The sequence below is a fragment of the Carassius gibelio genome, chromosome A11 (genome assembly GCF_023724105.1).
Source record: "Carassius gibelio isolate Cgi1373 ecotype wild population from Czech Republic chromosome A11, carGib1.2-hapl.c, whole genome shotgun sequence".
NCBI classification, from domain to species: Eukaryota; Metazoa; Chordata; class Actinopteri; order Cypriniformes; family Cyprinidae; genus Carassius; species Carassius gibelio.
The window spans coordinates 1551317-1576901 of record NC_068381.1 but is presented as its reverse complement, the minus strand read 5'-3'; the positions used below and the strand labels follow the sequence as shown (position 1 = coordinate 1576901).

The window sequence follows — 25585 nt, the reverse complement described above, 5'->3', positions numbered from 1 at the left end:
GCTAGCATGACTAGCATGTTGCTAGCATTATCAGCAAAGTGACTAGCATGTTGTTAGCATGACTAACAAGTGGCTAGCTTGTTGTTAGCATGACTAGCAAGTGACTAGCATGTCATTAGCATGATTAACCAGTGACTAGAATGTAATTAGCATTATAAGCAAGTGAATAGCATGTTGCTAGCATGACTAGCAAAGTGATTAGCATAATGTTAACATGATTAACAAGTGACTAGCATGTATTCTCAGTATAGAGTTTTTAAGCTTTGCTATGGCAGTAGACAGCTAAAATACACCTTAAGTCTTATTGTATAAAATGTTCACCCCCTCAATGAAAGTCTATGGGATTTTAGGTAGTTTTGATAGTCTGGTTTATGAAATCCATAAACCATCCATAAGACCAGTCTGAAGCTCTGACCCGAGTTTGCCGGTTTTAGCTTGAAAGCTCTAGGAGGAGATACATTTTAAAATTTAGTCTCAGAAGAGGATTTCAGTAAGATCAACTTACTTTTTCAATAAATAATGAATGTAAATGTTTTAATAAAGAAAATAAAGAGGCAAGAACTGACAGACATAACAATAACAAAATAAGCAAACAATCAAACGAATGACAGATGACTATCAGACTCAAAAATCCAGCAACAGCCAATAAAACAAGAACTAAAATGTCCAGGGCTTGTTCTGCTCTCGTCCAGGGTGCAGAGTGAAGTTTAATTCTTCATTTGAGGGATTCTGAAAACACATGTAGCCTATGTATGTGAACAAAAATGTGTGAGCAATAGTTACACAGATTCTTCTGTTAGCAAACACTGCTAATAATTTGTTGTCTGTCCTGGTTGAGCAGAGAAACACGGAGAAGGAGAAAGCAGTCCGTGTGGAGCTCTTCACTGATCTCATCCGCTCCATTGAGAGACATCAGACTGAACTGCTGGAGATGATGGAGGAGCAGCAGAAAGCAGCAGAGAAACAGGAGCAAGAGCTGATTGAAGAGCTGGAGCAGGAGATCACTGAGCTAAAGATGAGAAACACTGAGCTGGAGCAGCTCTCACACACTGAAGATCACCTCCACCTCCTACAGGTCAGTCAACATGATCTCTCTGATCAATCATAATGCAGGATATGACATGCTGAAGGATTTCTCCTCTCTCCTGCTGTAGATTCACTCATCCCTGTGCAGCTCTAGAAACACCAGGAACTGGCCTGAGATCAGTATGAAGACTCATGAGAGTCTGGAGACTCTGAGGAGAGCTCTGACTCAACTGAAGGACACTATAGATGAGAAACTCACACTAACTGGTACATCAATACACACTGATCAGATAGAAACATGATAGTGTACTCTGTTCTTTAAATATAAGCTTCAGATCTGATTGTTTTCTTGTCATTAGTCTCTACAGAGCTGAAGTGGATGCAGCAGTATGCAGGTACAGTGTGCTGTCTGCACTACACTAGTTTACATTCATACACTCACTGCTTCATTACTGCACTACAATCTGATTAAACACTGGGTTAACTAAAAACATCAGCATCACAGAATATCTGTATTCTCTGTTTTCTCAGTGGATGTGACTCTGGATCCTGATACAGCTCAACCTAATCTCATTCTGTCTGATGATGGAAAACAAGTGAGAGATGGAGACATTACACAGAAACTCCCAGACAAACCAGAGAGATTTGATACATGTGTAAATGTCTTGGGAAAGGAGGGATTCTCCTCAGGGAGATTTTATTTTGAGGTGCAGGTGAAGGGAAAGACTAATTGGGATTTAGGAGTGGCCAGAGAATCCATTAACAGGAAGGGACAGATCACACTGAGACCCAGTGATGGATACTGGATTGTGTGGCTGAGGAATGGAGATGAATATAAAGCCTGTGATGATCCTCGTGTCTCTCTGTCTCTGAGAGTGAAGCCGCAGCGGGTCGGTGTGTTTGTGGATTATGAGGAGGGTCTGGTCTCCTTTTATGATGTGGAGTCCAGCTCTCATATCTACTCTTTCACTGCTCAGTCTTTCACTGAAAAACTCTATCCATTTTTTGGACCATCCTTAAACTATGGAGGTAAAAACTCAAGCCCACTGATCATCACACCTGTCAGTTATAATAAATGAATTTACACAGTTATCAAATGAAAGATTAAAATAATGAATTTATAATAAAAAATCTGGAAACATTATGTGCTGCTATTTTTTTATCATTTGCTTTAGTTTTTTTAAATCCAAAAGATTATATCACATATTTTTAATGTAAATATATAATGCTTGTTCAGTAAATTATTATTTGTTCAACTTTTCATAAATATTCCTGAAATTTTTCTCCCTGACAAAGTGAAATTGCCAAAACAACAAAACTCTGATAATGTCTGTAGAACTGAGATGGCTGTGATCTTTCTGTTATAAGGAGTGAGACAGCAGAACACAACACACAATAAATATCACATAACATCACACGAAGGTCATAAAACATTTATTTCATAATATTATACACAATATTTTCATATTATTCTATAGCTTTTGTTTACCACATGTAAATCTGAAAATAATTAGGACAAATCCATTGTCAATGTTTACCACGTGTTTTACACTAATTTGGGCTTCTTTTTTTGTTAAGTCGTGTTAAAAAAATCATTGGTTATGGTTTTGGGATTATTTAAAACAACATTGTTGCTTGTTAGGAAAACCTGAGAATCAACTTCGTTTTTATTTACATTTCTGGTCACTGTTTTTGGAGGTATTTAGAGGACACAAATGTCAGTCAAAAAAAACTTTCATTAAAAATTGGAAGTTTTGAAGCACAGAAATAAGTTCGGCCTCATTTAAAGGACAAACTTTGGCAGTTCATTGTTGAAATGTAATAGAGGTTTTAGTTCATGACAACATGTTTATACTAGAAAATATTTTATAAAACATGTTAAACTTATCTTAAACTGATATCTTCAAAAGCTTTTAGGATTTGTTTAGGTGCAGTATCTAACTTTGTCCATCAGATGTCAGCAAATCTCAAGACTATTTTTTGTCATATTAGTGAATTGATTAATGGTTGTGGAGTAATTAAATGCACAATGTCTATTACAATAACACACACAGTGTATGTAATGTGTGTGTGTACACTCAGACTTCCCTCATTTATCATATAAAGTCCTAAAACTATTCACCTTCAAATGATTTAACATTTCAATAAAACTATTTTTAGTTATTGCGGTATTTAAGTTATACAACAAAATATATGTAAAATCCAACAAAGGCAGATAAAAGCACAATCTGGAGAAAAAAGAATAACTTTTACAATAACCCTTTTTAATAATTTGAGTTCCTCCAGGAACCTCTGGAGCTCTTTGAGTTCTCGTGTAATGAAGGAGTGACTCCAGAAGCTCAGAACTGGAAACAAAGTGCTTCAAACATCCAAAGAGTTCTTACATGAACTGCAAAGACTAGAATGGTTCCTCCAGGAACAATATGATGAGAAAAAGAGCTTCGAGGCACTTAAAATAAATGATGAAGTTCCTCCAGCACTCAAAAGGATTTCTGAGGCACCTTTAGTTTTTAGAGAATTGTTCTTTTCATCTTTTCAGCGAACTATGGTCATTTCCAAGTTAATGATCATTTTTACGTAATAAGAAATCATTCGATTATTAAGTAAAGATCATTTTCCATGAAGATATTTAGTAAATTTCCTACTGTAAATATAGCAAAGCTTATTTTTTGATTAGTAATATGCATCGCTAAGAATTCATTTGGACAACTTTAGAGATGATTTTCTCAATATTTAGATTTTTTGCTCCCTTGGATTCCAGATTTTCAAAGAGTTGTATCTCAACCTAATATTGTCATATCATAAAAAACCACACATCAATGGAAAGATGATTTATTCAGCTTTGAGATGATGTAAAGATCTCAATTTGGACTGGTTTTGTGCTCCAGGGTCACTTTTTTTTCAGTCTGAAAAATAGTCCAACAGTGAACTGACTGATGGAATTAAAGTACAGAATCATATTTCACTTCACTGTTCATAATAAAGGCAATCAAAGTTATTTTAACTAAACATTGCAGAAATAGTAGGCTACTTGTTTGCACAGTGTGTATCTGACTCTTAACCAATCATCTTCCTTTGCAGGTTTGGTCATATCTTCCTTTCTATAACCTTCAATGCATCAGAACAAGCCACACTGACATGTTTCTAGCACTGACTAACAAGAATGAAGATTAATAAGTAGAGTGGTGTGAAGAAGTGTTCCTGATTTCTTAATTTTTTGCATGTTTGCCACACTTTAATGTTTCAGATCATCAAACAAATTTAAATATAAGTCAAAGACAACACGAGTAAACACACCATGCAGTTTTTAAATGAAGGTTTTTATTATTAAGTGGAATAAATCCAAAACTACATGGTCCTGTGTGAAGAAGTGTTTGCTCCTCTGTTAAAACTGTGGTTTATCACACCTGAGTTCAGTTTCTCTGGCCACACTCAGACCTGATTACTGTCACACCTGTTCACAATCAACAAATCTCTGAAATAGGACCTGCCTGACAAAGTGAAGTACACCAAAAGATGCTCAAAAGCTAGAAATCATGCCTAAATTCAAATGAATTCAGAAACAAATGAGAAAGAAAGTAATTGAGATCTATCAGTCTGTAAAAGGATATAAAGCCATTTCTAAAGATTTGGGACTCCAGCGAACCACAGTGAGAGCCATTATTCACAAATGGAGCTGCTCCACTGCAGCGACTTAAACTGTAATGATGCGCTTTGCTGTAATAATGCAATGCCACTCAAATAATGCAGAAACACTCAAGCAAGAAAACATGTGCAAAGAGTGCGTGTGTTTGTACTGTTGCAGAATGAGAGGAACAGTAGTAATGTACTGCTAGATTCACTTTCGCCAGAAAGTCATGTATGCTTAAGGCTGAAAATATATGATGCTTTTAATGAATGACCCATAATTTTTTTTTTTTTTTTTTTTTTTACGATTTAGTTTTAATCCAAATGCGTGTGCTAAGTTATTGAACATCAAAGATCACACAACAGAAGGGCGTGAGACTCTTTTCCTTGTTTGTTTTTTTCTTTGAATTTAGAAGGGTTTTCTGGTGTCTTTTTTGAAGTTGTTGATTCCATGTGTGTAGATTTCTTTTCATGCACTGGGAAAGTTCTGTATAAATGTTGTGTAATTAATTTTAACAAAAAAATGTTAAATGAGAGAACTGATACTCCATGGCGTGCTTTTTTTAAGCTGAATATGGATAAGAAGCCTGAGTAGAGAGCACTATATAAACCACCGTTGACCAAAAAAACAGGTGATTTGCAGTGGAGAATTCTTCACGGTGCTGTCGCTGTCAATGCTTTTACTTCAATTATAAATCCTGAGATTGATGTGGGTTGTCCTTTTTGCACGGAGAGAGAGACCATCTTTCATACATTTGTGAATTGTGCTAGATTGGAATCTTTATTTTTGTGTTTAGGCAGTATTTTTAAGAATTGTAATGAATCTTTTTCTATGGTGCTATTTATTTTTGGTTGTAAATATGTAAGGAAGAAAAGGTTTATTTGTCAATTGCTGAATTTTATTTTAGGCCAGGCAAAACTGGCCATCTATGTAAGTAGAAAGAAAAAGATGGAACAAAATTTGGAACCGAATGTGGTTACATTGTTTTCAAACATGGTACAAGCAAGAATACTGATAGATTTTAGATACTATAAACATATGGATGATCTTGCTGCTTTTGAGGAAATTTGGTGTTACAATGAAGCTCTGTGCTCTGTTTTCGAAGGTGATTTGGTTTTTACACGTTTGTGAGTTTTATTTTTATTTTTTTTATTATTTTATTTTTTATATATAAATGAATATTGTAATTTAATTGCGTGGTAAATTATATTTGTAATAAAGGATGTTAAAATTCTCTCTTTCTCTTCCGGTGAGGGTGAGGTCCATCGTGTGTGGTGGATAGCATTCTTTCCTTTCCTTTCTTTTTTACCATTCTTTTTCTTTGATTTAGTTTCTCTTTATTGTTTATTTCCCCCTACGTTAATTGTTAAAAAAAAAAAAAAAAAAATCGCACCGAGTGTCGGTATGGTGTCTGTTCCGGTGCAAGGAACGGCCTTCTTCGTAATGGCTGCAGGTGTGTGCCGGAAGCAGGTGTAACGGTTGAAGGTTTGTTGGTGGCGGTAGGACAAAAGATTGGGTTTGATAACATCATCTCTGGCTCGCGAATGAACAAAGCGGTCGTAGTATTTTTGAAAGCTGAAGCGTTAGTCAATATTTTGACTGTGGATGGGTTGTGGGTGAAGAAAGCTTTTGTTCCGGTTTCACCACAGCTACTAAAATAAATCACCATTTCAAATGTCCCGCCGTTTGTTTCAAACGATGTAATAATAAAATAAGTTATGCGATTTGGGAAAATTGCAAGCCCCATGAGATCGATTCCATTGGGGTGCAAAAATTAGGCGCTAAAGCATGTATTGTCTTTTCGACGTAAATTTTTATGTTCTTAAGCGCCCAAGATCGATCCTTAGAAGTTTCTTTTCGAGTCAAACACGAAGATAATTCGTACATGGTGTACGCGAGCACAGAGAGCTTGAAATGTTACGATTGTGGAGTTGTCGGACATAAACGCGACTCGTGTCCGCATAAAGTGCGCGATGAACATCTGCCTTTAACTATTGCATCTAGAGCTGAAGAATCAAATGGAGAACTTCAAGCGACTGAAAGGAATAAAGACACTGCACAGATTGATAGAGTGACGGAGGAGGTGAAGGAACAAGATGAGGTGAGTGGATTTGTTTCTAAAACTGTGAGTGATGACCAGCCTGGATGCAGTTATACTGTTGGAAAGCCTGCTAGTGCTCGTGGTGCTACGGATAAGATGGTGAATGAATGCAGTGTAGAGGATGTGATACAACACTCTCTAGTGACTCAAAATGTTCAGAGGAGGATGTAGGAGATGAAATGGATGGTTTATCTCAGAGCACTGAAGATAGTGAGAGAGAGGAACAGTGGTCTGAGATGGAAAGAGAAAGTGATTTGTACACTGTTGAACAAATTTATAGTTTTCTCGATGAAACAAAAGGGAAAGCAGGAGTAGAAATTGGTGACTTTTTTCCTGATCTTGAGAAAAATGAGTAATTGTACTGAGCTCTCTCAACAGAAAAGGTTTCGGCTTAAGAATCACATCACATCTGCTAGACAAAAAATTAAAACGTTTGGAAAGGAGCAATTAACGAAGAGGAAAGTTAAAGACTCATGATGGGTTTTAATTTTTCTTTATTGCTTTCTTTCCTCTCTCTTTCTGATGGAGATCTTACGAGTAGGATCACTAAATGTGGGATTTGAAAAAACGTGTATTTCTTTCTGAGATTATTAATTTGAAAGAGTTAAATGTTATCTTCTTGCAAGAAACTCCCAGTAACTTAGACAATGAAGTTGAAGGGAGAACACTTTCTTAGTCATGGGAATAATCTAAGTACAGGGCTGGGAATTTTTTTTGCTCCTTCTCTCAATTTCAATATTTTGGGGAAAAATGAATTGGAACCTGGAAGACTCTTGATTGTTAGAGCTGAAATACATATGAATTTTACTTTTGTGAACATTTATGCTCCAAATTTAGTCATTGAGAGAATAAGGCTCTTTTCTAAGTTAGAACAGTTTTTAAGACGACAACATGATGGAGATTTTGTTGTTTTCGGTGGAGACTGGAACTGCACTTTAGATTTCGTTTTCGATAGGAATGGGGAAGAACATCATCAAATGTCAGACACTTGTCTTGCTAGATTGGTAAATAATTTTCACTTATCAGATGTATGGAGAGAAAACAATCCTTTAGTTAAACAGTACTCTTGGGTGAGTTTTAGTAATGACACACTTTCTGCTCATTTAGACAGGTTTTATCTATCTCATAATATGAGGAACAGGAGCCTGAATTCAACGATTACTCCTGTCTCTTCTTCAGAACACAAACTAATCACAGGTGAATGTAGTCTCATAACAAAAACCTATAAGAGTTCTTATTGGCATTTTAATGTTAAATTGTTGGAAGACACATTCTTTTGTGAAAATTTTCAGAATTGTTGGGAAGTTTGGAAGACTGAGAAAGGAAGATATGACAATATTATTCAGTGGTGGGAGATTGGGGAAGTGTTTATTAAGGAGTATTGCCAACAATATTCTTCTCACTCTACCCTGTTTTTGAAGAAAACATTAGAGAGTTTGGAGAAAGAACTTAAGATTATTGAAGGGAATATGATTGTAAACGCTTCTCCTAAATTGAAGGATATGTGGACTGAAAAGAAAAACTGTTTGAATTCAATCCTTGATGAAAAAGTCAAAGGAGAACTTATAAAAAATAGTTTTTTAACAAAAAGAGACATAGATGCTCCTACATCCTTCTTTTTTGATTTAGAACGGAAGACTAAACATGGAAAAAAGAAGTTGTTTTTAAAAGATAAGGATGGACACCTTGTTTCAGACACGGAAAGGATGCGTAGGCACTAGGCATGCAGTGGATTTTTATACTGAATTATATTCTGCTGAGTCTTTAAATGAACAATGTAGACATCAACTTTTACAAGATCTTCCTGAGCTATCCATAGAGAAAAAAACAACTTTTGGAAGCACAACTTACTTTTAATGAACTGACCTCAGCAGTAATGGATCTCTCATCAGGACGGGCACCAGGGATTGATGGACTTCCTGCCGAATTTTATAAATGTTTTTGGACTATTATTGGTCCTGATTTTTTTGAAGTTGCTCAGAAATGTATAAGTGAAGGATGTTTAACAAGAAGTTGTCAGCGTGCTGTTTTAACATTGCTTCCAAAGAAGGGAGATTTGACGCTACTAAAAAATTGGAGACCTGTAGCTATCCTATGTTCAGAATATAAAATTCTCTCTAAGTGTGTTGCTAAAAGGTTAAATGATGTACTGCATGAAATGATTCACAAGGATCAGTCATATTGTGTAAGGGGCAGATCTATTGCAGATCATTTACATTTGATGCGGGATCTGTATGACTATGCTTTTTACAACAATGTTGATGTTGCGTTTTTGTCAATGGACCAAGAAAAAGCCTTTGACAGAGTTGATCATATTTTTCTTTTTGAGACTCTGAAGGCTTTTGGATTTGGAGAAAAAATTATTTCATGTATAAAATTGCTTTATAATGAGGCAACTTGCTTGCTAAAAATCGGTGGCGGTCTCAGTGTCCCCATAAAGGTTCAGAGGGGTATTAGACAAGGTTGCCCTATCTCAGGGCAGCTTTATAGCATTGCTTTTGAACCGTTACTCTGTAAATTAAGAAGAGAATTAAAGGGACTGCAAATCAGAGAAATAGACTTTTCCCAGTGTATTAAAATGTCTGCATATGCGGATGATCTTACAGTCTTAATAAGAGGCATTCAAGATGTTGATGTTGTCAAAAATAATTTAAAAACATATGAAAAAGCATCCTCTGCAAAAGTCAATTGGGGCAAAAGTGTGGCAGTATGGTGTGGACAATAATGGTCCCATCCTTCCTGGAGAACTGAAATGGGGAAGAGAAGGTTTTAAATATTTAGGGGTGTTTTTAGGATCTGAAGATTATAGAAAACAGAATTGGGAGGGACTAGTGGAGAAAACATGTGCTCGGTTGTCTCGATGGAAATGGTTGCTCCTTCAGTTATCCTATAGGGGTAGAGTTTTGGTCTGTAATAATCTCATTGCTGCTACTTTATGGCATAAAATGATGATTTTAGAACCTCCAGAAGAAGAACTGATAATGGACATTCAGAAAAAACAAGTTGATTTTTTTTGGTCTGGGTATCACTGGCTAAAACCACCAGTACTTTATCTCCCCAGGACGGAGGGAGGTCAAGGACTCATTGACATCAGATCTAGAATCAAAGCTTTCAGACTTCAGACAGCACAAAGACTCTTGTATGGTGAAGAAGTGAGCTGGCGTGTGGTAGCCCATGGCCTCCTGAGAAGAGCAGGTAAAATGGGTTATGATCATCAACTGTTCTTAATGGACATCAATAAGCTGGATTTAACTGGTTTGTCTTCATTCTACAAGTCAATGTTGAGAGGGTGGACTCTTTTAAACGTTTGCAGAGATCTAAACGGTGAACAGAGTCAGTGGTTATTGGAAGAACCCTTGATCTTTAACCCAAAAATCAATGTGGATGTTCTAAAATCAACGTCTGTAAGGAATGCTTTATGGTCTGCAAATATTGTAAAAAATTAGAGACTTAATGACTGATGATGGATGGATCTCGGCAGATACTCTGGCTACCAAGCTTGGAATAAGATCAGTCCGAGTTGTGCAAAGGCTGTTGAACCATCTCTATGAGAGCATGCCGGTGGACTACAGAGACTCTTTATTTTTACACGAAGAAAATGCTGGCTCTTCTTTCCCAGAACTGGATATTACAGCTGTGACTGGTTTGTGGCAAGAAAGTGAAGGTGGTATTCTATCCTTTAAGACACCTAAACTTGGACGTTTCAGAGACATTGGGAAAAAAGCTACTTATATTTGTTATGCGTAAAAGTTCTTCATTGTTGTGCACCTGAGAATTTTTTGGATCAGACTCTTCCCCGAAAGGTAGCTGGAGGACCATGTACAAGCCCCCCATTGAAGAAAGGTCTGGAGACCTGCAGTGGCGTGTTGTACATGGTATTATAGCTACAAACAGACACGGAGCACATTTTGATCCACTAGCGGGGATAGGGTGTACTTTCTGTGAACAGCAGGAGACAGTTTTTCATTTGTTTGCTGACTGTAGCAGGTTATTGCCTCTCTTTCAAATTCCTGGAGGTGGTGTCAGACATTAGGAGAAGTTTTCACACTTGAGTTTTATATCTATGGACCTAAATACAAACGTAGCAACAGGGAGATTTATCATTTTCTCAATTTTATTTTCGGACAAGCAAAGTTAGCTGTTTGGCTCTCTCGTGAAAGTAAAATAGTTGGTGTGGGACAAACTGATGTGGAACTGATTTATGAGGGTTTGATGAAGTCAAGGTTAAGAATAGAATCTGAATATTATCGACTGAATGAGAATATTGAAGATTTTAAGTTTAAGTGGGCTATAAATAACTGTATTTGTGATGTTGACTGCAATGGCAATTTACAAATTCATGTATAATTATGATGATAATGGTTGTAAAAAGGGTATTTGATATAATATTTTTCTTTGTTGGTTAAATAGTTGATTGAAGATTGTTTTAAAATTTGTGTAATAAAAGCTGTTCAAAGGTCTCTTTCTCTCTCTCTCTCTCTCTCTCTCTCTCTCTCTCTCTTCCTTCCTCCCTACCGTTTTGTGCATGGTTTTATTTACTTGTTTTTGACACACCTTTGCTACAATCTTTCCAGTGATTAACTGTATATTCACTCGTGCTTTATCAGCTCGCGCACCTCAGCTGTACATTGTCCTTGTACCTTCATATAATTCGTTTTTTTTAATTTAATATTAAAATCTGAAAAATGAAAAACAGTAACGCCCCTCTCCGCTGATTGGTCAACCGAACATTACAACATAATAATAGTCCTAAAAACATAATGAGAGTCCTACCTTCTACGGATTCTTAACGTGTTTATTTCTTTACATTTTCTCTTTCTCTTCATTGAACAGCCAGGCCCGGGTTTCCCAAAAGTTTCGGAAGTCTAAGAAGTTCGTAAAAACGATCGTACGACTGATCTTAATATTACGGTCTTTTTCCCAAAAGCTTCTTAACTTAAGTAGCACTTGAAAATCATCGTAGATCTACGAGTGCTCTGGAGTAATCATAAAGCCCTAAGTGCATCGAAGACAGATTTATGTGATCACAGGACAATCTGCAGATTACACCTTTGACTTGATTCAAGTGCAATGTGATTATAATCAGGGCTTGAAAACGAAAAAAAAATTAAATTGGTTCACTCCGAGCAGAATCGATATTTTAACGTTTCTGTTCTGCGTTCCTCTGATATTATTACCGTTCCGAAACCGGTTCGGGAGGAAGAAATACCGGTTAATAACCTTACTTTTAAAAAACAATATTATTTGCCTAATAATAATTGAATAATAATAATAAAGTATAGAGTTTTCCTTACTCAAAAAAAAGGAAATAATAGAGATCTAACGCTTACAGTTTACAGCTTGCATCAGATTTTGTCCAAATGTAAGCTAGGCCTAGCTACTTAAAAAAAAAAAAAAAAAAAAAAAAAAAAAAAATCTATCAACACTCTGTCTATCAAGTATTTTAAGACATTCAGCATCAAATGTTTCCATGTTCCCGATGTATCTGGATGCTAAAATGTTATTTAATATAAAGAATATAGAATAATAGTAAATAATAAGTAACGCTGTATATGCGTCCGACAGTTGGACTCCAAATTTCATTCAATAATTATTTTGAGGTTAATAGCAAATGAAAACTGTTCAGCTTCTGGGAAATTTGTGAAGCTTCGCTAGGCTAATTTTAGTTATTTTAGAAAAGAACAAGAATTACAAATTTAAGAAGCTAAAGCAATATTAACGACAAACCAAAACTGATTAATTTAGACTAAAAAGAAACTGAAACCAACGTTGGGTTTCTCATTCGACACCAAATCAAAGTTTCCGTATTCCCGATGTATTTGAATAACAAATGATTATAAAAAAAAATAGCCTAATATTTGTAAACCTTGTTTTTACAAATGTCTGCATTAGGCCTATGTCTAGTTTCTCTAAAAAAACTTATATAGGGACTACTACAAATTTATCTTTCTCTCTAGGCTATATATATATATATATATAAACCATGCAGGAAAACCTTTTAAAATATTTTATACATTTTAAATACAGAAAATAGTAAGAAATGTAAATATATATATATATATATATGTCAGAAAGACCATAGGAACCGAAATTAAGAAACTGTTTCTGACGGACTGATATTGTAGTTGTTACTTCCAGTAGACTGATGCAATAGCCAGCTCCAGACGTGCGATCTCCATTATTGTTCAATGTTGTGCGTTCATGCAAACAAATGTGAGTAATCATGTAAATATTTAATTAACACTTTGTAGTTATAATTGTGAATGTCTGGCGATCTGTGGAATGTTTAGATATGTGTAATGACGATCGCGATTTGACCGCGAATAGGCGCTAATTTCCATAAGACGCGTTAGTCTGATCACATTGAACACACCTGTTGTTGTATTTCATGCTGCGTCATGCCTTGTATTGGAGTTTACATATATAATATTCATATATTATCTGATAGTTAAATATTCGTTTGTGATGAGTGATTTAATCAGTTATTGATATTTTGTGAGTTAATTTGCAGTTAATATATACAGATGTTGTATTCATATTGTATTCTCTTTATCTGTTTTACAGACCACACACAACGCAATAACCTATGTCAAATACTGCCATTTGATCCATCACATCTTCAGATGATGTTGTAAGGGATATCACTGCTTACCTGAAAAGTACTATTAAAGAAAAGCTTGAAAGGATTCACATCGACCATGCCTGATTCTCTAACCGGAATCAATGTCCATATTTGTCCGCCAGTAGAACTGAGAATTTAACAAGGTTGACAGAGGTGGTAATCTGCAACAAATTGGTCCTTCGAGCCGGATACTGGCAACAGCAAACAATATGGACACTGCAGCTAGTGATACAGCGGAGCCTGTGGTCAGACCCAAGAGACAAAGTAAACCACCTTCACATCTGAGTGACTATGAGGTTGGCTACATACCTCCAGTGGACCCTCCTCCAATCTCTTCTTCTTGCTGTCGCAGCCAACATAAGAGCCAATCGAGGAAAACGTCCCACAGTAAAGCCAGCTCTCATTCCAGATCCAGTGGTCATTCCATTATCTCTGGTGTGCAAGCTACTTCTGCACTCACAAGCAGTCAGGCAGCCATGGTGGATGAGAGAATCAAGCAGAGGCAGTATGACAACTTACGTCAGCAGATAGAGGAGGACACGTTGGCAGAAATAGAATATCAGAGGCTGCAAACACAAGCTAAAGAGGCTCAACGTGTTCAGGAAGAGGCTCTCATGGCAAAGGAAGCACTAACTAACCAATTAGAACGACAACGTAAGCTAAAAAAGGCAGAGACTGACCTAGAAGTGGCCAAACTGGTGAATTCTTTGCTCAGCCATGACTTGAGTGTGGATGATGCAGGTTCTGAAGGATCCCCAGACACAACTGTGCCACCACCACAGTCACTTCATGCCAGCCCAGTCCAGTCTCATGTATCTCGGCAATCTCCCAGCCCTGTATTGTCCATGATGCAAGCCACACAGACTGTCTCAGAGGCACAGAGCACATCAAGGGGACCATGCATAGTTCAGTCACTCAAAACCCCTCCATTGACATTACAAGCAACTATGCCATTACTGGTTCCAGCTTACACCGCACATCCGTTGTCCGCATGTACAGTCACTCAAACCCAAGGAAGATCACAAGTAGCACATTATCAGGAGAATATGTCACATGTCTTGCAGCAGCCAAGCCCAGTCTCAATACCACTACCTCCATTCAGCCCTGTGCAACAAGCAGCGACTCAGCTTGCGACACCATACACGGGTAGTGTTCTGATATCACAGACTAGACCTCCTGTTGCACCCATTGCATCAACCTCACATGTGAATGCTCCATTACAAAGGCAATCAGCCCCTCTTATGAGTCAGAATCAGCCTATTCCAACCACTCATCATAGAGCACCTCTCTTATCTAACACACCTATCTGCCCTCAACCATATTCACCTCTACCTGTTCCTCAAGCTTGTTACATACCTCAACCCGGGACAGAACTTCTGATGGCAGCAGCCTATGGCATTCCTCGCCCCACACTACCAGTGTTTGAGAGTGGCACTGAAAGTGACTTTGCTTTGTTGAAGTTGGCCTTAGATAATCTCTTAAGTCACCATACTCACATCAGCGAGCAGTACAAATATCAAGTGTTGCTGAGTCACCTGAAATTTGCTAGTGCCCAACAACTGGCTAAAGCATATATGCACCACCCTCAGCCATACACCACAGCCTTGCAAGCTTTGCAGGAGAAGTATGGCCAGCCCAGGCAGCTTGTGCAATCTGAGTTAGGTGCAATCATGAGTACACCACCCCTTAAAATGGGTGATTCCAATGCATTTGACTCATTCGCCTTATCTGTCCAGTCCTTAGTAGGCATGCTGAGAACACTGGAAGGTCAAAACGGGTATGAGCTCATGTGTGGTTCTCACGTAGACCGCCTTCTGAGTAAACTGCCACCTGCTTACCGAGACAGCTTCGTAGAATACTGCCTGAGTCATGGAATTCTACAAACTGGTACAGACAGAAAGTGAAAAGTGAAAGTGAAGTGACATTCGGCCAAGTATGGTGACCCATACTCAGAATTTGTGCTCTGCATTTAACCCATCCGAAATGCACACACACAGAGCAGTGAACACACACACACACACTGTGAGCACACACCCGGAGCAGTGGGCAGCCATTTATGCTGCAGCGCCCGGGGAGCAGTTCAGGGTTCGATGCCTTGCTCAAGGGCACCTAAGTCGTGGTATTGAAGGTGGAGAGAGAACTGTACATGCACTCCCCCCACCCACAATTCCATCCAGCCCGAGACTAGAACCCACAACCCTTTGATTGGGACTCCAACCCTCTAACCATTAGGCCACGACTTCCCTATAGAACCTATACTCTCCCCGACTTAGCATCCTGGTTACAAACGAAGTCACAAACTAAACGTATCTCAAGCCGAGCAGCCGCTGTATTTCAGCCCGACACTACAAAGTTATCTGGGAAGAGTAAATACACTCCATATCATCGAGAGCGTTCAACACCTATACTTCTGACATCAGAGAAATCTGTCAAGCCTTTTGCACCGGCACAGGTAAAAGTAATTTCCAAGCCAAAGCCCTATTGTCCTCATTGCGACAACCAAGATCACTATCTCAACTCCTGTGATAAATTCAAAAGGCTGACCACTGCACAGATCATCACCTGGATCGCAGAGGCCAAACGCTGTTGGAAGTGTGGTCGGAATCATTCAGCTGACTCCTGTAACCTCAAGCGACCATGTAAAATCTGCAAAGAGCTTCACCTTACCGTGCTGCATGACTCAATTAATGACACCTCCAGAGCAGTGCTTATGGTAAGCCTACCATCGACACAGATCTATCTAGATAGACCCAATCGCTCACAGAAAGTCATGCTTAAAGTAGTCAGAGTCCTCTTGCACAATGGTGGCCAAACCATGGACGCTTACGCTGTCTTAGATGACGGCTCTGAAAGAACTATTGTCCTTCCCCAAGTGGTTCAACATCTCAGGCTAAATGGAGCTCCAGAAGTTCTTCCCTTGCAGACAATCCACCAGAGCCATACCAAACTTGATGGGTCCACAGTAACCTTTGAGGTGTCTTCTCTCACCAAACCTACTGAGAGGTATGTGATTCGAAACGCATTTACTGCCTCTGGTTTAAGCCTTGCTGAACATACTTACCCTGTGGCAGCACTCCAGAAAGCATATCGCCACTTGAGAGGTCTACCCTTACAGCCAGTTGACAACGTCAAACCCTTACTCCTCATAGGGTCTGATATGCCACACCTCCTGATGCCAGTTCAGCCAGTGCGAAGAGGAGCAGAGAGCAGCCCCATTGCCATATGTACCAAGCTTGGTTGGGTACTGCAAGGCCCAATGTGTCCAATTCAGCCCCCTAAAGGTCTGCAACAATGTTTGCATATTATGACAGCCCCAACACGTGACGAGCTGTATCAGCATGTTGAGCGCTTGTGGCAAGTTGACACTGTTCCATACAATGAAAAGGTCATAACAAGATCGAAACAAGACCAACAGTGCTATAACCTTTTGCAGACTGCCACTGTCAGAGTGAACGTGGATGGTGTCCTGCGGTATGCTACTCCACTGCTGAGGCGCACTCCTATCACTTTGCTTAACGCAGGTATGGAGTCTGTGCTCCCCAGCTTAAGAAACATTGAGAGAAAACTGGCCAAGAATCCTGAGCAAGCACAAGTTTACTGTTCTGAGATTCAAAAGCTTGAATCAGCAGGTTACATTGCTAAGATAGCACCAGATGAGGTAGACAAGTCCACAGAGTCGTGGTTCATTCCCCACCACCATGTGGTTCGTTCCTGTTTTTTCCATCTCAGGAACATCGCTAAGATTAGATCTGTGGTTTCTAAAAAAGAGATGGAGATGCTTATTCATGCTTTTATTTCTTCTCGTCTTGACTTTTGCAATGTACTGTACACTTGTTTAAACAAATCCTCTATGGACAAGTTGCAAGTGGTACAGAATGCAGCTGCAAGACTTTTGAATAAGACCAACAGAAGAACACATATTACAACTATACTTAAGGCTCAACATTGGCTTCCAATTAGTTTTAGAGTACAGTTTAAAATTTTAACCATTACTTACAGAGCCTTGCATGATCAGGCTCCCTCTTATATCCAGGATATACTGCATGTATACACTTCTGGTCGCTCTTTGAGGTCTTCTGGTCAAGACCTTTTAACTGTTCCTAGAACACGTTTTAAAACAAGAGGTGACCGAGCCTTCTGTGTGGTGGCTCCAAGGCTCTGGAACTCCCTTCCATTAGCCTTGAGAGCTTTGGATTCAGTTGAAGCTTTTAAAAAATGCCTTAAGACGCATCGTTTTAGACAAGCATTTAATTAGCAATATGGTTTTGTATGTTTTTGTGTATCTGTGTATATTTGTATGTTATGTGCATGAGTATATCTGTTGTGTATATTTTAATTTAATTTTGTGAAGCACTTTGTGACTTTTTTGTCTGTGAAAAGTGCTATAGAAATAAAGCTTACTTACTGTACTTACTTACCACATAGTGCACCACAATGGAAAGGATCGAATAGTCTACAACTGTTCCTTCCAGTACCATGGTCAGAGCTTGAATGAACAAATCCTTCCAGGGCCAACACTTGGGCCATCTCTGTTGGGCGTGATCTTGAGGTTCCGGCAACATGCAGTTGCAGTGAGCGGGGACATAAAAGGCATGTTCCACCAAGTACGTTTATTACCTGGTGACAAATCAGTACTGCGATTCATCTGGAGGAACATGAACCAGGAAGCTCACCCAGACATTTACGAGTGGCAAGTACTTCCCTTCGGTACGACCTGCAGCCCATGCTGCGCCACTTATGCTCTTCAGTATCATGCCCAAGAATACCGACATACCATGGCTGGATTAGTTGACATTGTGGAGACCTCATTCTATGTGGATAACTGCCTTCACAGTACCCCCGATCAAGGTGAGGCCAAGGCCATAATAGATGGATTGCGTCAGTCCTTGCTACAGGGAGGCTTTGAAATCCGACAATGGGCATCCAATGTGCCATCCATTCTCCGGCACCTCCCATCGGAAGCCAGATCAGCTAGTAGTGAGTGCTGGTTGTCTCAGAGTAGCACTGACCTGCAAGAACTTACACTCGGCTTACAATGGAATTGCCTCGACGACGATAGAAACAGTGTAGCAAAACCTGCTCAGCCCACTATGAGGAACCTGTATAAGACTTTGGCAAGCCAATATGACCCCTTGGGGTTCATTCTTCCCTTCACCACGAGGGCAAAGACTCTGATCCAGGAACTCTGGAGACACAACCTAAGCTGGGATGACCCTATTGAACCCTTACATCTGCGTGAGAAATGGTCCACATGGATTGCAGAGCTTTCCAGTATCACCAAACTACAATTCCCTCGACCTTATGCTCCTGGCAAGTCCGACACTCCGTCCACTGTCAGAGAGTTGCATGTCTTTTGCGACGCCTCGGAGAGGGTATATGGATCTGTCGCCTACCTTCAGGTCAACGACGAGAGTGATGAAGTCCATGTCACCTTTGTCCTTGCTCGATCGAGAGTGGCCCCTAGGAAATGTCTATCTATGCCCCGCCTGGAGTTGTGCACGGCGCTCTCTGGAGCTCAGATGGCCAAAGTCATACAGACTGAACTTACCATTCCCATACACCAAGTCACATACTGGACCGATTCAACCACGGTGCTGCATTGGTTAAAATCAGAATCTTGCCGATACAAAGTCTTTGTGGGGTCCAGAGTAGCCGAGATCCAGAGACTGACAGATGTTTCCAGATGGCGGTATGTTGACTCTGCTAGAAATCCCGCTGACCACATCACCAGGGGTCTTACTTTAGCAGAACTAGCTTGCCCCCACCAATGGAGATCTGGTCCTTCCTTCCTGACTCAACCACAGAATAAGTGGCCAGCATTACCCAGTACAGGATCTGAACCAGACCTGAGTGAGATGAAAAGAGCATCCTTTATTGGAGCAATCACAGTTGTTCCCAGTCCAGTGCCTTTAGATATCAGTCAATTCAGAACCTGGAAGGAGCTACTTCAAGCAACTGTGGAGTCCTGTGATGGGGCGGCCAACTCTGACAACTCTACTGAAGCCTCAAGGTATATACAGGCAGAGAAGCTCCTCTTAGCACAGGCACAGCTTGATTCATTTCCAGAAGAATTGCGGGCTTTGAAAGCTGGACAATTCATCTCGACAGACAGCCGATTGAGGTCTCTCGCTCCAGAATATGACAAAGATACTGGTCTTATCAGAGTGGGAGGACGACTTCGTCGTATTGAAACCCTGCCTCCTGATGTCATTCATCCTATTGTTCTAGACCCTCAACATCAGGTCACAAAGTTGCTCATCCAAGACATAGATCAACAGCTCAATCATCCTGGTGCAGAACGAGTACTAGCGGAGCTACGCCGTCGATATTGGGTGCTTAGAGGCCGTGAAGCTGTGCGCAGACACCAACATTTCTGTCAGGATTGCCAATTTTGGCGCTCCAAGCCACAGAACCCAAAGATGGCTGACCTTCCACCATGCAGGCTACGTCTGTTCAAGCCACCATTCTTCTCCACTGGCGTAGACTGCTTCGGGCCCTTTCAGGTGAAGATAGGTCGACGTCATGAAAAGAGATGGGGGATCTTATATAAGTGCTTGACAACCAGATGTTTACATCTTGATCTCCTTGAACACCTAGACACAGACGCTTTTCTCCTGTCATTACGACGCTTTATAGCCCGCAGAGGGAAGCCCTTTGAGATATTATGTGACAACGGCACCAACTTCACTGGAGGCGATCATGAGTTAAGAGAATCCTTTAGTCAAATGACACCTGAACTTCAGACACAACTGGCTAAACAGCAGATCCAGTTTCGCCATATCCCACCTAGCGCCCCTCACTTTGGCGGTACATGGGAGCGAGAGGTGAAGTCAGTTAAGACTGCTTTACGAGTCATTTTACGGGAACAATCCGTGCCTGAATCTGTGCTGCAAACATTATTAGTGGAAGTAGAGGGCATACTCAATTCCAAGCCACCTGGCTATGTTTCGTCGGACATTGCAGACCCGGACCCTGTGACCCCGAACATGTTACTCATGGGACGCCGTGATGCCTCCTTACCACAAGTCCTTTATGACTCGAACGAGCTCTTGGGCAAAGGCAGGTGGCGACATAGCCAGGTATTGGCTGATCAGTTCTGGACTGCTTTCATACGCAGCTATCTACCAGAACTACAGGGCAGACAGAAATGGACATCGGATGGCAAAGGGTTGGCAGTAGGACAAGTGGTGCTCCTAATTGACCATCAACTCCCACGAGCACTATGGCCTGTGGGTACCGTGACAGAGACCTATGCAGGAGCAGACAAGAGGATTCGGACAGCTAAAGTCAAAGTCAAGGACAAAATGTATCTGCGTCCTGTTGTGAAACTGATTCCACTTCCTCCAAAGAGGGATGGGGATAAAGACACTTTGGATGGCCTTTCTTAAGGGCTACAATTAGCCTGCCGGTAATTGGGGGCGGCAATGTCAGAAAGACCATAGGAACGGAAATTAAGAAACTGTTTCTGACGGACTGATATTGTAGTTGTTACTTCCAGTAGACTGATGCAATAGCCAGCTCCAGACGTGCGATCTCCATTATTGTTCAATGTTGTGCGTTCATGCAAACAAATATGAGTAATCATGTAAATATTTAATTAACACTTTGTAGTTATAATTGTGAATGTCTGGCGATCTGTGGAATGTTTAGATATGTGTAATGACGATCGCGATTTGACCGCGAATAGGCGCTAATTTCCATAAGACGCGTTAGTCTGATCACATTGAACACACCTGTTGTTGTATTTCATGCTGCGTCATGCCTTGTATTGGAGTTTACATATATAATATTCATATATTATCTGATAGTTAAATATTCGTTTGTGATGAGTGATTTAATAAGTTATTGATATTTTGTGAGTTAATTTGCAGTTAATATATACAGATGTTGTATTCATATTGTATTCTCTTTATCTGTTTAACAGACCACACACAACGCAATAACCTGTGTCAAATACTGCCATTTGATCCATCACATCTTCAGATGATGTTGTAAGGGATATCACTGCTTACCTGAAAAGTACTATTAAAGAAAAGCTTGAAAGGATTCACATCGACCATGCCTGATTCTCTAACCGGAATCAATGTCCATATTTGTCCGCCAGTAGAACTGAGAATTTAACAAGGTTGACAGAGGTGGTAATCTTCAACAATATATATATATATATATATATATATATATATATATATATATATATATATATATATATATATATATATATATATATATATATACATACATACATACATACATACATAGTATAGCCTAATGAATTATATAATAATAATAAACCTGGATTTATTTCATGTTCAAAGGAAAATTAGCCTAAACTGCTTAAGAATGCCTTCTTCAAACATTAAACGAAAAAAAAATAAAAAATAAGAATCCTCTAACAAAATAGACCCATTTTAAATATTTAGCAAAATAAATAATTAAAAATAAACGGAATTAAAAAAAATATATTGTAGAATAGTCTGAGCAGGAATACGCATGTCGTTCATTGATGAGGGCTTCAGATGAATTCATCTCTGCGCATTTATGCGACCGTCATTACTGAAAGGCCTCTCCAATGGTGCGCTGGGAGCTGGAATGGAGAGTAACCTACATGGCGTGTTACTTTGCTTCATCTCGGAAACTCTTGATATCGCCTTTTCCACCTCTGGATCTCTCGCTATCTCGGAATGGAATTACACGTCGCTGTCCATGGTTTCATCAGCATCCTCCCATTCCGCAAAGTCTATTTTATTTTATTTTAGTCTATTATAAATAAAGGTTTATCTGTTTTTAGTAATCTTATTTTGCTAGATATTTCCACTTTGCGGGAGTCCCGCAAATAACTTTATTTTCCCGCAACCCGCACACAATAATATCCCGCGTCCGCATTCACCGATCAAATATTGTCCCGCGACGCATTCGGTTGCGCTGGGTCCCGCAGGAATGCAGGTCTCTGAGTGTTGAATGCACATGCACCAATGGCTGGAAAAAATAGGCCCTTTTTGCGCTGCGTCATCAGGCCCAATTTGGTCTTAATCCGGTCCTGAAGGCGGTGCATTGCCATTGAGACTTGACTGTTCACAGCTGAGCGGACATTTCACTCGCTGCTTCAGAGTCACATTTGCGTATGATGTAGGCTACTGCTGGAATTCGTGATTGGTTGACAGCAAATGTCAAATATTAAACGGAACGATAAAATAACATTATTAACCGGTTTATGTCCATTTCAAATTTTCAATTCTGTTCGGAACTAAAAAAAATTCATTTCGTTTCTGTTTCTGTTCCTGTCAAAATTTCGTTCATTTCGGGTTTTCATTTTCGTTCCTTGAACCAGTTCAGAGCCCTGATTATAATATAAGGATTTGATTGTGTTTTATTGCACACTTTATAACTCGTTTTCTTTGCTTTTTTAATTAATGTATAAATTACTTAATTAAAAAAGGAAGGGAAAATAGAAATACACATTTAAATTAAATGACTGAAAAAAAAAAGACTATGGTGGGAGTGGGGGGTAGGGGTATATGTCAATAACTTGTTGAAGTGCACGAATCCCAGCTATGTATTGGACCCAGAAATAACGTATCACTCTCTCTCTCTATATATATATACTGTATATAAATGATTAAATGTAAGTAAATTTATGCATATAGCAGATGCTTTTATCCAAAGCGACTTACAGTGCATTAGGGCTAACATTTTTTACCTAACATAATATATAAGTATATAAAGTATTCAAAGTATATTATATATTATTATATAAAGTATAATATTGAGTTTTTTACACTGTTAAAGAGTTGGATTCCCATACTAAACATGGACAAAGTTTCAAAAATTAAATTGTACGTTTGAAGGAGTATTTCTGTTCCAAAAATACTCCTTCCAGTTTGTCACAAGTTTCAGAAAGTTTTTTTCGAGTATGGCTCTGTGTGACGTTAGATGGAGCGGAATTTCCTTATATGGGTCCTAAGGGCATTTCTGCCGGAAGAGCACGCACTCCCGTATAGCAGAGCACTGAGAGCACAACAGACTTCACTGATCAGAGCGAGAGCGTCACGAAATGTCACAAAAGGAGTGTGTTTTTGGTTGCCAGGACAAGACAACCCTGCACAGATTACCAAAGAAAAAACAGCATTAAGGGACCAGGATGGAGTTTATTTTTACAGAGCATCAACGGAGTTGTGCAAGTGTTTGTGTTTGTTCCCTGCATTTCGAAGATGCTTGTTTTACAAACATGGCCCAGTTTGACGACGGATTTGCGTATCGTTTATTTCTTAAGGATGATGCAATCCCAACGAAAAAGGGTCACGATCGTGTGTTGGAACCGCATGGTGAGTAAAACTGCTTCAAATATCTCTGCCTCCTTGTTAGTGCGTCCGCCTCTCATGCCGGAGACCCGGGTTCGAGCCCGAGTCGTTGCTGCTGCTGCTCTCGTTCAGTTTCAGCCTCGGGATCTGATTCTGGATCATAAACATACGTTATTGTTTCACGTGCGTTTCCCAACATTGCACGTAAAGCAGTCGCACGTAGCTGTGCTTTAAGTGCTGCTTAGGAGTCGCTGTCCGTTCGTCAAGTGCTGAAATGTCACATTATAGTTTCAAAAACTTCAAAAGAGTATTTGTTCCCGTGCGTATTTGGACTAGTCATTCTTTAAATAAAACCATGATTGGACATAATGATTTTTAACACTTACCTTTGAATTAGCTCAAGTGTGGCACTGGCTGACTCTTGGTACTCAATATTAAAAACATAAAAGCAACCAAAAAGCGCAGGAGTGCTGTGTCCAAGTTATGTAAAAAAAAAAAAAAAGCCTCCTAATCAGTATTTATGAAAGTATTTATGACTTTGAAAAGATGATGTAGACGGTACCTCACTATTAATGCACAGATCTATAGGAGGTAGTTGACCAGTCACACCCAGTTTGTGGAGACTAGACTGCTGCACCGGACCTTCCCAGACAGTAAGCAGTTTCGGCCCAGAACCGGCCCACATTTGGCCCGCATGCATTTCACGCAGGCCAGATGTGGGGCCGGTTCTGGGCCGAAATTGCTTGCTGTCTGGGTTGCTGCTTATGCTTCCAAGATATATGAGTGGTGAATGATGTTCTCACTCTAAAATATTTCAAGCAGCCTTGAACTGGACAGCAAACTTTTCTACAATCTCTAATAAGAATTTCGCAAGTGGAAGCACAGCTCTGAAAATTTCCAAGCAACAAATGCACACCCTAGGACCTGACAGTGGAGGTTCGCCTGTGGATGCCTATGTATATTTTACAGTTATTTACCTTAGAAAATACAGTAAGGGTTAACAGTGTGGTCTATGAACATACTATACAGATGGATTATGTAAAAGTTTATTTACATTATAGGCAGAACTATGAACATATGAACATCATTTACGCTAGAGCAATATTTACTGTTAATAACAAGTTTACTGTTTTTTTGTTTGTTTGTTTGTTTGTTTGTTTGTATGTTCTTTTGTAAATCAGATGTAGTGATGAACGTGTAGCTCCACGTAGACAGCGTTTTCTCTAGATGTCCTCAATAGCAGGAAGTGGTGTCCCTGTGATGCATCGGGCAGTTTTCACCACCCTCTGCCATGCCTTGCGGTCAGCCACTGAGCAGTTCCCATACCAGACTGTGATGTAACTGGTCAGGATGCTCTCGATTGCACACAAGCGCAGCATGTGGGCAGGTGCTGTACCTCCTCCCTGTAGGCGTCTAATCATTGTCTCTGATGAGGCCAATCACCGTGGTGTCATCTGCAAACTTGATGATGGAGTTGGATCCATGCACAGGCTTGCAGTCCTGGGTGTAAAGGGAGTAGAGGAATTGGCTCAGCACACAGCCCTGTGGTACTCCAGTGTTAAGTGTGATCATAAGATGTAGGACAAGGGCTGGGCCCATGCAGGGCTCTATTGGTTCCCTTGTTTTAATTAGAAGTTCCCCCCTGCTCGGAATGCCTCCAGGCCCATATGCACCTGTATATCCTGCACACTCAGACTATGCCACTGGGGAGACAGATGTGTACTTTAGATACTGTTATCATGATCATTACAACCTTAAAGCTTTCCTTGGGGAAGAATAGGACAATCCAAATGATTATTAATATACTTATTCATACGTACGCTTATCCATGTGTACGTTATCCAGACATTTATCTACACGTACGTTATCCAGACACAAAGTTTAAAAAATCACAAATTTCACCTCTTCTG

General features: G+C 39.6%; 1 protein-coding gene and 1 long non-coding RNA gene across 24 annotated transcripts in view; one reads left to right on the top strand and one right to left on the bottom strand.

Annotated features, from left to right (window-relative positions):
- Positions 1-25585, top strand: part of LOC128021971 (E3 ubiquitin-protein ligase TRIM39) — a 362874-nt gene that overhangs the window by 205163 nt on the left and 132126 nt on the right. For 14 of the 21 annotated variants that reach the window (XM_052609088.1, XM_052609115.1, XM_052609105.1 and 11 more), the window contains 4 exons: positions 842-1075; positions 1155-1293; positions 1386-1421; positions 1558-2441. The exons of 4 other annotated variants lie outside the window; for them this stretch is intronic. In XM_052609088.1, the coding sequence (XP_052465048.1) occupies positions 842-1075; positions 1155-1293; positions 1386-1421; positions 1558-2105 (957 nt within the window). In that variant the 3' untranslated portion in view covers positions 2106-2441. Of the gene's footprint in view, positions 1-841; positions 1076-1154; positions 1294-1385; positions 1422-1557; positions 2442-25585 lie in introns of those variants that run through there. 3 more of the 21 variants (XM_052609112.1, XM_052609126.1, XM_052609140.1) reach the window with 3 other exon arrangements.
- The window catches only part of LOC128021997 (uncharacterized), a 336783-nt gene that overhangs the window by 204033 nt on the left and 107165 nt on the right, over positions 1-25585 (bottom strand). The window lies entirely within an intron of this gene.